Below are 13,600 nucleotides of genomic sequence, written 5' to 3' on the forward strand. Positions count from 1 at the left end.
CTGTACAAGAGGGAGGGGTCACAACTAAGTTGGAAGGGCACAAATATCCTGGCTGGGAGCTTTGCTAGTGCAGTTCGGGGGGGTTTAAACTAGTATGGCAGGGGGGTGGGGATCAAACTATTAGGTCTATAAGTGTGGTGGCTGGGGACGAGCTTGGGGCTGGGACAAGGCTGGCAAAGAAGAAGAGCACTCTGGGGGAGGACGACCTCACTGAGCCTGGGGGTCTGGAGTGCTTATACTTCAATGCAAGGAGCGTAGCAGGTAAAACAGACGAACTTGGGGCCTTAATGCGCACGAGGAATTTGGATGTGGTTGCGGTGACAGAGACTTGGTTGAAAGAGGGACAGGACTGGCAGCTGAATATTCCAGGGTACAAGTGTTTTAGGCGAGACAGAGGAGGGGCCAAAAGAGGTGGGGGAGTAGCGGTATTGGTTGGAGAGCATATTACAGCGGTGCAGAGGGAGGACAATTTGGAGGAGTCGTGTAGCGAGTCACTCTGGGTGGAGCTTAGAAACAGGAAAGGCGCAGTCACTATGTTGGGGGTGTACTACAGGCCCCCCAACAGCCCAAGGGAAGTGGAAGAGTGGATATGTCAGGAGATACTGGATAGGTGCAGGAAATATAGGGTTGTTGTAGTGGGAGACTTCAATTTCCTTGGTATAGACTGGAAATCGCTGAGGGCAGGGACTCTGGATGGGGAGGAATTTGTAAAATGTGTACAGGAGGGTTCGTTGGAACAATATGTGGACAGCCCAACTAGAGAGGGGGCTATACTGGACCTGGTACTGGGGAATGAGCCCGGTCAGGTCTTCAAAGTTTTGGTTGGGGAACATGTGGCAAATAGTGACCACAATTCTGTTAGCTTTAGGATAGTGATGGAAAAGGATGAGTGGTGTCCCAAGGGTAAGGTGTTGGATTGGGGGAAGGCTAACTTTATTGGGATCAGGCAGAAATTGGCAGCTCTTGATTGGGAGAGGCTGTTTGAGGGTAAATCCACATCTGGTATGTGGCAGTCTTTTAAGGAACGGTTGTTAGGGCTACAGGACAAGCATGTGCCTGTAAAAAAGGATAGGAAGGGTAGGATTAGAGAACCGTGGATAACCAGGGAAATTGAGGGACTGGTCAAAAGGAAAAGAGAGGCGTACATCAGGTCCAGGCAGCTAAAAACGGAGGGAGCTCTGGAGGAGTACAATGAAAGTAGGAAAATACTCAAACGGGGAATTAGAAGAGCAAAAAGGGGTCACGAAATGTTCTTGGCAGACAGGATTAAGGAGAATCCCAAGGCATTTTATTCATACGTTAGGAACAAAAGGGTTGTTAGGGAAAAAATCGGACCTCTCAGGGACAAAAGTGGGGACTTATGCTTGGAGCCCAAAGAAGTAGGGGAGATCCTAAATGAATACTTTGCGCCGGTATTCACAAAGGAGAGGGATGTGTTGACAGGGAGTGTCTCGGAGGGGAGTGTTGAACCGTTGGAGAAAATCTCCATTACAAAGGAGGAAGTGTTAGGTTTGTTAGAGGAATATAAAGACTGACAAATACCCAGGGCCTGATGGAATCTATCCAAGGCTGCTCAGGGAGACGAGAGGTGAAATCGTTGGGCCTCTGACGCAAATCTTTGTCTCGTCACTGGACACAGGTGAGGTCCCAGAGGATTGGAGGATAGCCAATGTGGTCCCGTTATTTAAGAAGGGTAGGAAGGATAACCCGGGTAATTATAGGCCGGTGAGCTTGACGTCCGTGGTGGGGAAGTTGTTGGAGAAGATTCTTAGAGATAGGATGTATGCGCATTTAGAAAGGAATAAACTCATTAACGATAGTCAACATGGTTTTGTGAGAGGGAGGTCATGCCTCACTAACCTGGTGGTGTTTTTTGAAGAAGTGACCAAAATGGTTGACGAAGGAAGGGCCGTGGATGTTGTCTATATGGACTTTAGTAAAGCGTTTGACAAAGTCCCTCATGGTAGGCTAGTGAAAAAGGTTGGATCTCATGGGATAAAGGGGGAGGTGGCTAGATGGGTGGAGAACTGGCTTGGGCATAGAAGACAGAGGGTGGTAGTGGAAGGGTCTTTTTCCGGCTGGAGGCCTGTGACTAGTGGTCATAGAAATCATAGAAACCCTACAGTGCAGAAGGAGGCCATTCGGTCCATCGAGTCTGCACCGACCACAATCCCGCCCAGGCCCTACCCCCACATATTTACCCGCTAATCCCTCTAACCTACACATCCCAGGACTCTAAGGGGCAATTTTTAACCTGGCCAATCAACCTAACCCGCACATCTTTGGACTGTGGGAGGAAACCGGAGCACCCGGAGGAAACCCACGCAGACACGAGGAGAATGTGCAAACTCCACACAGACAGTGACCCGAGCCGGGAATCGAACCCGGGACCCTGGAGCTGTGAAGCAGCAGTGCTAACCACTGTGCTACCGTGCCGCCCAAGTGGTGTACCGCAGGGCTCTGTATTGGGACCTCTGCTGTTTGTGATTTATATAAATGATCTGGAAGAAGGAGTAACTGGGGTGATCAGTAAGTTTGCGGACGACACAAAACTGGCAGGACTTGCAGATAGTGAGGAACATTGTCAGAGGCTACAGAAGGATATAGATAGGCTGGAAATTTGGGCAAGGAAATGGCAGATGGAGTTCAATCCTGATAAATGCGAAGTGATGCATTTTGGTGGGAATAATGTAGGGAGGAGCTACACGATAAATGGAAGAACCATAAAGGGTGTAGAGACGCAGAGGGACCTGGGTGTGCAAGTCCACAGATCTTTGAAGGTGACGTCACAGGTGGAGAAGGTGGTGAAGAAGGCATATGGCATGCTTGCCTTTATAGGACGGGGCATAGAGTATAAGAGTTGGGGTCTGATGTTGCAGATGTATAGAACGTTGGTTCGGCCGCATTTGGAATACTGCGTCCAGTTCTGGTCGCCACACTACCAGAAGGACGTGGAGGCTTTGGAGAGAGTACAGAGGAGGTTTACCAGGATGTTGCCTGGTATGGAGGGGCTTGGTTGTGAGGAGAGATTGGGGAAACTGGGGTTGTTCTCCTTGGAAAGACGGAGGATGAGGGGAGACTTAATAGAGGTGTATAAAATTATGAAAGGCATAGATAGGGTGAACGGTGGGAAGCTTTTCCCCGGGTCGGTGGTGACGTTCACGAGGGGTCATAGGTTCAAGGTGAAGGGGGGGAGGTTTAACACAGATATCAGAAGGACATATTTTACACAGAGGGTCGTGGGGGCCTGGAATGTGTTGCCGGGCAAGGTGGTGGAGGCGGACACACTGGGAACGTTTAAGACTTATCTAGACAGCTATATGAACGGAGTGGGAATGGAGGGATACAAAAGAGTGGTCTAGTTTGGATCAGGGAGCGGCGCGGGCTAATTGTTCCTTGTTTCCCGTTTCAAGGCTTCATTCTATGATCATCTTGCTGGTGCCAGTACAGAGCGAGACTGCGGATAGTTGGGAACCTGTCTCGGGGGCAGGGAATTCATATGGTGTTCGTGGAAGTGGAAATGACTAGAGTTGGGAAGCATTTTCCGATCAGGGCCATTGTGATCTCCTGGACTCGTTTCGATCGCCTCAGGGGGTCGGAGAGGAATTTCCCAGATTTTCTTTCCCCATATTGGCCCTGGGGTTTTTCACTCTGGGTTTCCGCCTCTCCCTGGAGATCACATGGTCTGGAATGGGGGGGTGGGGGTGAGTTAATAGGTTGTAATGAACAAAGCATCGTAGCTGTGAGGGACAGCTCGGTGGATAGGATATTGGTATGTAGATAGGCTGGAAAATTGGGCGGGGATCCTGGATTCAGGATTCAATCCTGGACCGGGGAGCGGCGCGGGCTTGGAGGGCCGAAGGGCCTGTTCCTGTGCTGTATTGTTCTTTGTTCTTTGTTCTATATCTCCATACTAAAGCACTCCTGGCCGGTCTTCCATATTCTACGCCCCAGAAACCTGAGGTTATCTGATGTCCATCTGCTAACTCTCACCAAATCCTGTTTGCCCATTGCTTGGCTGCATTGGTTCCCAGTTAAGAACACTCAGTTTTAAATTCTAATTCTTGTTTTCAAATCCCTCCATGACCTTGCTCCTCCCTATCTCTCTTGTCCTCCAGTCCCACCATCCTCCGAGATATCTGCCCTCTAATTCTGGCTTCTTGAACATCCTCCGATTTTGATTGCTCCAGTATTGGGGGCTGTGCCGACGTCCCAAACTCTGAATACCCACCCTAACCTCTCCACCTCTGTGCAATGTTTTATTATGCTAAAGGTGCTACGTTAATACCAATTGTTAATAATCCGGAATGTACCCTGTACTACAGTAAAAAAAAAACTAAATGCACTCTTTTTATATTAGCTACTTCAAATCCTAATGAGGGTCGGTGGATTCTGATGCATTAATATTGATATAATAAAATCCTGTAAAACAATGTTGACACCATGAGTTATTTAGCAGATTGATGCCTAGTTTAGACCATAAGACACAGGAGCAGAATTAGATCACTCGGCCCATCGCGTCTGCTCCGCCATTCAATCATGGCTGATATTTTTCTCATCCCCCATTCTCCTGCCTTTTCTCCATAACCCCTGATCCCTTTATTAATCAAGAACCTATCTATCTCTGTCTTAAAGGCAGTCAGTGACCTGGCCTCCACAGCCTTCTGCAGCAAAGAATTCCACAGATTCACCACTCTCTGGCTGAAGAAATTGTTTCTCATCTCTGTTTTAAAGGGGCCCAAAACTGCTCACAGTAATCCAAATGGGGTCTGACCAGGGCCTAATGCAGCCTCAGAAGTACATACCTGCTCTTGTATTCTAGCCCTCTCGACATGAATGATTCCTACAGTTTGCTGTAGGAATCATCAGCCTTTTTGCCCAGTGATGCTCACTGCACATTACTCATAATTTATCACTGCTGTATTCCTGCACAGCTCTTATTGATGTGACTTTCAAATCAAAATTTGTGGCCCTGATATTTTTGGTGGCAGAACAAAGCTCCAGTTACAATCCTGATTCGTTACACAATGAATAAACCTGCAGATTGACCCTTAAAACTTACTAAGTGTCTCTTCTCTATTCGTGCTACTGAGCCCCACCAGCAGAGATTTTACTGGTTTGATTTCTTCTCCTTCCTCTGTGCTACCCCACTACCTCTCAAATCTGTGCTGAATTTAGTGAATTTAGCCTGAAGTTGCCGTTAGTTAAGGGGTTATGGTGAACTGCCAGGCCTCCCAGTCCTTGTCATAATTAATAGTTTGTGTGGATTTTGGGTGAGGACTTGATTCGACTCAGGCTTAACCTCCAGAGACGCTCAGGGTGTCAGTGGTGTTTTCACTGGACTAAAAATCCTGGGACCTATGCTGAGGACATGGGTTCAAATCCCACCATGGCAGCTGGTGGAATTTATAGAATTATAGAATCCCTACAGTGCAGAAGAGGCCATTTGGCCCATCAAGTCCGCACCGACTCTCTGACCCAGTATCTTATCCAGTCCCATCTCCCTGCCCTATCCCTGTAACCACACACATTTACCATGGCTAATCCATCTAACCTATACATCAAGAAATTAAGGGGCAATTTATCGTGGCCAATCCACCTGACCTGCACATCTTGGACTGTGGGAGGAAACTGGAGTAGCCGGAGGAAACCCACGCAGACACAGGACAACATGCAAACTCCGCACAGATAGTCACCCGATGACAGAATTGAACCCGGGTCCCTCGAGCTATGAGGCAGCAGTGCTAACCACTGTGCCACCATGCCATCCTCATTTAAAAATTTAAATACAATCAATACATCTGGAACATAAAGCCAGCCTCAGCAATGGTGATCACCGTTGATTATTGTAAAACCTATCTGGTTCACTAATGCAAAGGAAATCTGCCATCCTTACCCAATCTGACCTACATGTGACACTAGAACCACAGCAATGTGGTTGACTCTTAATTACCCCCTCAGTTCATGGTCAATTAAGGACATCCCATGAAAGAATAAAGGGGGAAAAAATCAAAACAACCACTTGGCTAAGGATTGGGGCAGTCCCAGGGAATTCTTAACTTTCCTCCAATGGATGGGAGTGGAGTAAATGTTATTAACTGAGAATTAATTCAGACCAATGGTGATCAGCACTTAGTGCTTTGCTCTGCTAGGGCCTGAAACTGTGTGAGAGAGCTGTGTGTGTGTCAGAGAGAGAGAGAGCTTTGATCTCCAAGCCCTGACTTTTGCTCTTTGTTTCCCCATAGGAGCAGCTCGCCTCCTCCAGCCAGGAGAGCAGTATGGTGTGGGCCATGGACACCTCCATGACCGCCGTCAGGGCTGCTTCGCTATTGGTCAACAAGAGGTATGCATGTAGCAGGGCAGGAGAGAGCATGCTTGTTTTTAATAATTTATGCCAACTGTTTATTCCTATCACTTCATTTTTAAGGACCTAATATAAATTATGGTCTTTAGACTTCTGGATCCTGTTATTGCGTGCCATCATAGTTCAGTTGGAAGCAGTTTTGCTTCTGAATCAGAAGCTTGTAAATAATCAAGGCAGATACTTCAGTTCTATGAAGGAATTTTCCAGTTAGAGGTGATATCTTTCAGCTGAGGTCTTGGACATCAAATATACCAGCGTTGTTTTTTTTCAAATGACAGCAAGTTCTGGTCATCTCTAAAACACCACCAAAAGCAGCTGATCTGATGGTTTATGTCATTGCTGTCAGTTGGATCTTGTGTTCCCCTGCAAAACAACAGTGACTACCCTTTGAAAGGGCATTATTGGCTGTGTTCTACTTTGATATGACCTGAGGATGTGCTGTGCAAATACTACTTCATTCTGATCTTAACATATTCCTTTTAAATCTTTTGTCTTTTCTTCTCTATCTTCTCCCAAAAAGGGCTGTAACATTTCATCTCTATCTCTCCTCTATTAGCTTTATTCCCAGTGCAAAATTAGTTAATCCAAATCCATTCTTTTGACAGTCTTAACGTTATGGACCTTGTAAAATATCCCAAATAATGCCGTGCAAATAGTCCACCATTCCAGATTATTTTCTATACCAGCACACACTGAGAAATGTTTTCATTGTTATTCATGATTGTGATCAACTCATCCACTTAGCTATCAAAAGGTTACTTAACTGTATGTATGCTGGTTGCCAGAGGCAACCTGCTAACATCAATCAATTATGGTTTCCAGATGAGTATTTGTCCTTATCAGGCAAATGGTGGAATTCTCAAGAACAGCTTCTCCCCCGAAAGACTGTAGATGTAACTGGATTGAATTCAGGCAAGGCCTTTGTGATCTGCATGGCTCAACTAGCAAGAACAATAGTGGAGGGAGGTATTCTCACTGTATTAAAGGCTGGTGCTCCAGTGGAAACAAATGTAGCTCTGGTGACCTCCAATGGTAGCAAACAATATTGCAGTCTTTTTATTTTTTGCTACACTGTTTGTTGTATTGATATAACTGGGAATGTTTTATTTTGTGCAGTTCATGAAGGCAGCCCTTTGGGTGAATTGTATCGCTGTATTCAGGACAGGATAAAAATCAACGTCCACATTCGGACTTTCAAGGGACTGCGGGGCGTCTGCTCAGGATTCTTAGTGACGTTTGACAAGTTCTGGAACATGGTAATGAATGCTGTAAGCAAATACCTTCTCACTGCACCTCACACAGATTGAGTCAAAGCCATCATTTTCACATTTATCTCCCCATCTCACTCATCCCCTTTCTGTTTTCTCTCTCTCTAAAGTTGCCAGTACCTATGTTCCACAGGCTTTCTCCAGCCTTCCTCACCCAAATGGCCATTTTTCAACAGTCGGTGTTGTCAGTCTGTTTTAATGGAGAGTCTACGTGGCAGAGCGCAGTCTGGTCTTCACCCAACCTTTTAAATGCATCAAATTAGGACCAGTAGTTTAGAGAAGTCACAAGGCTGATCCCAGCATCAGATCAATCTGAAGCAACCTGGGCTTTTCACCAGTTAAAGGAGGTTACGAAGAGGTGACAAGTAGAACGGGGGATAGGGTTTCAGTCCAGTGAAAGACAGATTTAGAACTGAACTTGTTCTTCTTTTCACAAGAAATGAACACCACCAGCACAGACTCTTGGAAAGATGCTTTGTGAGAGTGGGGGTGGTGGTTAGTACTGTCAGGCCCTTCGGTAGCAATGGCACAGGATGGACTGAATGGTCTTCCTTGTCTTTTGCCTTGTGAATGTTGCCTTAAGTTATATTATCCACTCATATTGATGAGAATAAGAAACCTCTTTGTCTCAATGTGTAACTGACTGTAATACCATTGTGGTTCATATATCCCCGGTCCCTAGCGTCAGTTCAGCAAAATGTGTGTGATTTCACTGCTTTCTTGTGCTCCAGGGTTTTGGCAAATGCCCAAATGTGTGAGATGCTGCACACTCACTGTGTTAACTTCTTATTAATTTCTTCACCATTATTTCAGGCACTTGTTGATGTGGATGAAACCTTCAGGAAACCCATCCTTGGAAAAGCCTTTTACAATGAACCAGCATTAACCGTTAGCAGAGTAAGTCAAGGCCTCATCATTGTGCCTTATGGAAAAAATCCTTAAGACCTTTTGCTCCAAATCTCTTTCCTCTCCCCTTCCCAAGATACTGACTCCAATGCTGTTGTCACCCTCTAAGTGGAGGCATTATACAATGATCAGTAGTGGGAACCCTGAAAGATCTCATTCCTTCCGCCCAATGATGCTATTTAAGGGAAAGCTAAATAAATGCATGGAGGAGGATAATTACACTAATCCAAAATGCTGGAAATGCTCAGCAGGTTAGGCAGCATCTGAAGAGAGGTCAACAGAGTTTTGATATTTCAGGTCTTCATTCCTTGTACTGCAATTTCAGCATGAAATAAGAATTCTGACTACATTAAAGCTCTGATTTGGTATGGTATGTGCTGGGGCTCATTCCTTGGAAGGGTGGAGACGTATTTTTTATATATTTAACCTGTGTTTAGCTGACGGGGAAATGTTTGATCAGACAGTGTAGAGGGAGCTTTGCTCTGTATCTAAACTGCTGTACCTGACCCAGAATGGTCAGTTTGATGGGAAATGTGGAGGGAGGTTTTGTGTATTTAACTTGTGCTATATCTCGTTTATAACCTGGCTCTATATAAGAGTATATAGTATTCACTGTATTTGTTTTTAAATGCAGCTTTTTGACCGGCTTAAGCTCCAAGATCGATCCACAGATGTGGAACCAGATGCCACAATTGTGGAACAAACGGGCTGTCTATCCAAGAGCTTTGAGGGTGCTAAAAGTGGACTGGGGGACAGCAAAAATCTGAGTTGCATGCCTAAGACAGAACCTGCAGAGGTAACCTCTGAGACCTTAAAGCTGACTGCCCAGAGTGATGTGGTGGATCTTGATCAATCAAAGAGAAACATCAAACAAACGAGTTTGGGGCTCAGGACCCCAACGGGAGAGAAGCAGAAACGGAAAAAAGCCCGACCCAGGGTGGATTATCAGCAGGTTTCCCAAAGACATGTGAAACAACTCTTCATCCGAGGAGAGAATATCTTGCTGATCAGTTTAATGCAGTGATGAATACAGAGCGATTGAGGACCATCTGCCAACCACTCCAGTACCTCAGCCCATTAGGCCTTTGTGGAGTATTAGACCAACCAAGTAGACTAGAGGCAGTAAACACATCATTTGTTCTGCACAAACGTCAACTGCTTGGAAATCTGCCTGTTTAGAGAGAATAAAATGAAATCTTCTAAATGGATTTTGGATAAGTTCAGTTTGGTAGTTGATTATTACCTAAGTGTCCTGACAAAACATTTTTCTGTTTTTGCTGGCAGCTGCTGCATTGGTCTGGTTGTTTTCTTAATATTAAATTGCCCTTGTGACTGGATTGAGTTTGCAGTTCACCATCTCTAATTGTTGTACTCCAGTATGTGTTTCATTTCAAAACCTTTAAAAATGGGGTTATCTTAAAAGGTCCAAGGAAAAAGCATAGAGTCACTTGGTAGTACAGAACTGTAACTATTGCTGTAAAAAAGACACACTGTTGAAATGGATTCACAAGAATACCAAATTTCAAAGGGGGTTAATAAGTTATATCCTCTTCTCGAGCAGTATAAATTGTTCTTCCCCTTTGAGATTCCTGTTGAGCACAAAACAAAAATCTTTGATAGCATTTTTTTCAGCATTAATGTGGATGAGATTTCCTGTTCTTTGTTTCATTCTGTTATTGGTCAGAAGTTTCAACCAGAAGCTGAGGAAACTTGTCACAAGAAAATGTTTCTTGATTGTTAGACGTATAAAGAGTGATATCAGTGCCTGTTGCCTGCTACAAAGTAGTCTAACTCAGTGCCAAAGTCAGGAGGGATTCAAAGACTGTCCCAGCATCCTGCAATCGGGTTTGAGCTGCAGTGGTATTGTGTGTGTTCAGTTTCCTTTGCTGAACAAGGGCACTGTGCAGCAATAAGGCACTAGTTGGAAGACTATTTTTTGTGGGGGTTATCCAGTATCCTCCCCTGGAAGTGCATGTATGGCAAAGCCAAGTACAGACAGCTGTGATATTACTGCCATTGAACTCAGTTGCCACATTCACTGCCTTATCTGATACGAGGGGTGATATTAATTTCATAGTTTGTGGGCTCACACCAGATTGTCATGTATGGAGTGACTGGATCCCTAATCTGCTTCATGGACTGGGCAAGAAATGCAGAATTGCTGATGTCTTTCATCTCTTGAGAATTAAAATACTTAACAGTGAAGGAGTTTTTAATAATGACCCAAACATTTATGCACTCTAACAAGGATGTATGGCTGCAGATTTTCAAAGGAGAGAATATTTGTAGAGCCAAAACAGGTTAAAATTGCAGTAGGACAAGCTGAGAAGGCTTTTAAGTTAACTTAGGATCTTTGACTTTATATGGACAGAACACAAAAACAGGCCAAACTGATTAGTCCTCACATAGAAAGTCTTCGATTTGGGGCCACCACATGAATGCAAAGAATAGATTTAGTGGAATATCAGGATTGAGGGACTTCAGGTCTGTCAAGAATCTGAGATTGATCTCCGACCATAGTTAGTTTGTAATAGATTTAGCAGAGGTGGTTAAAGGAAAACTTTCCATTGGCAGGAGGGTTGGTAGCCAGTCAGTTATTGTGGCACAGAAGGTGCCCATTTGGCCCACTGAGTACATACTCTCTCTAGAGCAATCCAAGGCCCAAATTTAAATTAGCAAAAGAACTGGAGATTTTTTAAATGTAAATTATGATTAGGACAGTCTTCAAAAGGTCATGGAAGGAAATGTGATGCTAAATTTCAATAGGTAATTAGCAGGGTGAGAGCGAGCAGGGGAATGGGACTAACGGAACAGCCAGCACAGGCATGATGGACTGAATGGCAGCTTGCATTGTATCATTCTAAGATTGAGGGACAGATCTTCAGTACAAAGCCAAACTCACGTATTTGAATATCCTAATTATCAAATGAGGTTTACTACACTGGAAACTAACCACCCCAAGTCTCTCATCACTCCTACCTGGAAAGATACTTTCTAACTCTTGGCCGGTATGATCCTTTCAGAGAGATTAAAAAACTGCATATGCTGAAAACATCCATCAACTAATTCAGATGCGCACACATCTGATTACCAGATTGATTTGAAGTTTCATCTATGTGGGACAAACTAATTTTCCTTGAAACAGAAAAAAATGACAGATCCACATTGAGCCTTTGCAGCATCCTCCAGCACCAAAAATCATAAGCATTGCATTAAAATCTGAAATGCTATTGCTATGCAAATCATAACCTTAATGTACTAAGTACAGCTTTTAATAGCATTTCAGTGGTTCTTAATTTAAATGGAATATGACATTTCCCTCTTGATATTCGATTACTTATTTAACTAATTGGGTCACTCTTGCACTAATGTACCTCTGAAAGCATGCAAGATTCTGCAGCCTTTTGGTACTGAGGCAGACTCAAAGCTGAGTTATGGAGTGTCCTTATTTCTAGGGTAACAGCTCCCTCACACATAATACAGTAATGTCCAACTCTTAACAGTCGTGCTCTTAATGTGTTGTCCCTAGGATTTTTGTATAGTGGATATGTGAAATTTACAAACCACTTTGTCCACTTTAGCCTGTGAAAATAGTCAGCAGTAAAACAACATTCTGGCCCAAAGACAGCAATTTGAATAGGGAACAGCTGGCTGTAGTAGTGTTAACAGCTATTTGTGGTAGGAGCGACAAAGGTGACTACTAATGTCTGTTTCTAGTCACAAAAGGATTCTGGCACAATTGCATGTTTTTCTGTAATATTTTGGTTTCAGTGCACAAAATAAACAATGTGATAACAGTACTATGTAGATACCATCACTGAGTCAGGAATAGGAGTGCTACAGCTCATTAGGTTAGTGCAGGGGGTCCAGATACCCTGGAGGATAAGGCGGTGGTCAAGTTGTGTCCACATGCAGTTCTTGATAAACCTGGATGGGTGATAGATATTGGGAAGTTGCAACTTGATATATCAGTGGTGTAGTTAGGTACCAAGGGTGGGGATAGTTACAGATGAATGTGACAGTACTGGAGAGGGGAGGCCAGGTACTGAAGGGTGCTACAGCTTAATACAGCTATTGTAGGTGGGGGGTGTGCTGGAACACATTGGGACTGTACAAATGCTGGCAATAGAGGAAGTGCAGGAATGGGAGGGAAAGTGTTTTTCTGCATAGTCAATAAACAGAAACATATAATCTGTCCTCGACTAATTCATGACTTCAATTTGACAGTGATGATTTACACTATGTTAACTCTAATTCCCAGAAATGGCTGACAAAGATATTTTCCTATAGGTACTAGATTATTAATGACCTTGCTCCTTTTTGAGCAGGTGCATGTTCATTAGGTTGCCAGCTGCAGGGGTACCAGATGATAAATGTAACCAGTCCACTCCATATCTGTCTCTGAGTATCGTGCCTATTATAGCAACCGATTTAAGAGCTGGTTGATTGCTGAGCTTTGTGCTGCATGGCAGGGATGTTTAAAATCTCATTTCTCAGCCACTGTGGCCCAACTAAATGTCAAGTAGTAAAATGTGATGAACATTTCCTCAATATTTCTCCTGGCTAAAATATTTCAAAAGGATCTTGATGTGCAATTTGCATTTTGGAGAAGAGCATCAAGAACTCTGAGAAATTGGCAATGAGAGGAGTTGGAGGGAGAGGGGAGGAAAAAAAAAAAATCAATAAAATGCACTTTGTAGCTTTCGAATCTATTCCTTAGATAAAATTAACAGGCTAATGGAATGTAAATGCACAGCAAGTCATTTTACACCTTGGGTGAAGATTCTGAACTTTGGATAATTCCTGTCCAATAAAGTACATTTCCAACACTTATGTTCTTAAAGTTTTGTTTCAGTTTTTTAATATTGGTTTGTGAAGTCCAGTATTTTGAGTAACACAAAGTAGTATGCTGAAGGAACCGTGCTGCCCAGGGAGGGACTCTCCTTCTGTTGTTAAAATCTATTATCTTCATACCACAACACTTTTATTCTGCAAGTTTTCAGAGATAAAATTCAGCTTTAATGCCTTTTCCATTTAGAAATATAATATTTTCTGCACGTTA

General features: G+C 43.9%; 1 protein-coding gene across 2 annotated transcripts in view; it reads left to right on the forward strand.

Moving 5' to 3' along the window:
* Positions 1-13,370, forward strand: part of lsm11 (LSM11, U7 small nuclear RNA associated) — a 32,548-nt gene extending 19,178 nt beyond the window's left edge. The window contains exons 2-4 of one of the 2 annotated variants that reach the window (XM_078231271.1): positions 7,481-7,632; positions 8,446-8,529; positions 9,173-13,370. In XM_078231271.1, coding sequence (XP_078087397.1) covers positions 7,481-7,632; positions 8,446-8,529; positions 9,173-9,562 — 626 coding nt within the window. In that variant the 3' untranslated portion in view covers positions 9,563-13,370. The remainder of the gene's footprint in view (positions 1-7,480; positions 7,633-8,445; positions 8,530-9,172) is intronic. The other variant, XM_078231272.1, reaches the window with a different exon arrangement.
* Positions 13,371-13,600: the final 230 nt, after the last annotated feature.

Source organism: Mustelus asterias, chromosome 16 (assembly GCF_964213995.1).
Source record: "Mustelus asterias chromosome 16, sMusAst1.hap1.1, whole genome shotgun sequence".
NCBI lineage: Eukaryota > Metazoa > Chordata > Chondrichthyes > Carcharhiniformes > Triakidae > Mustelus > Mustelus asterias.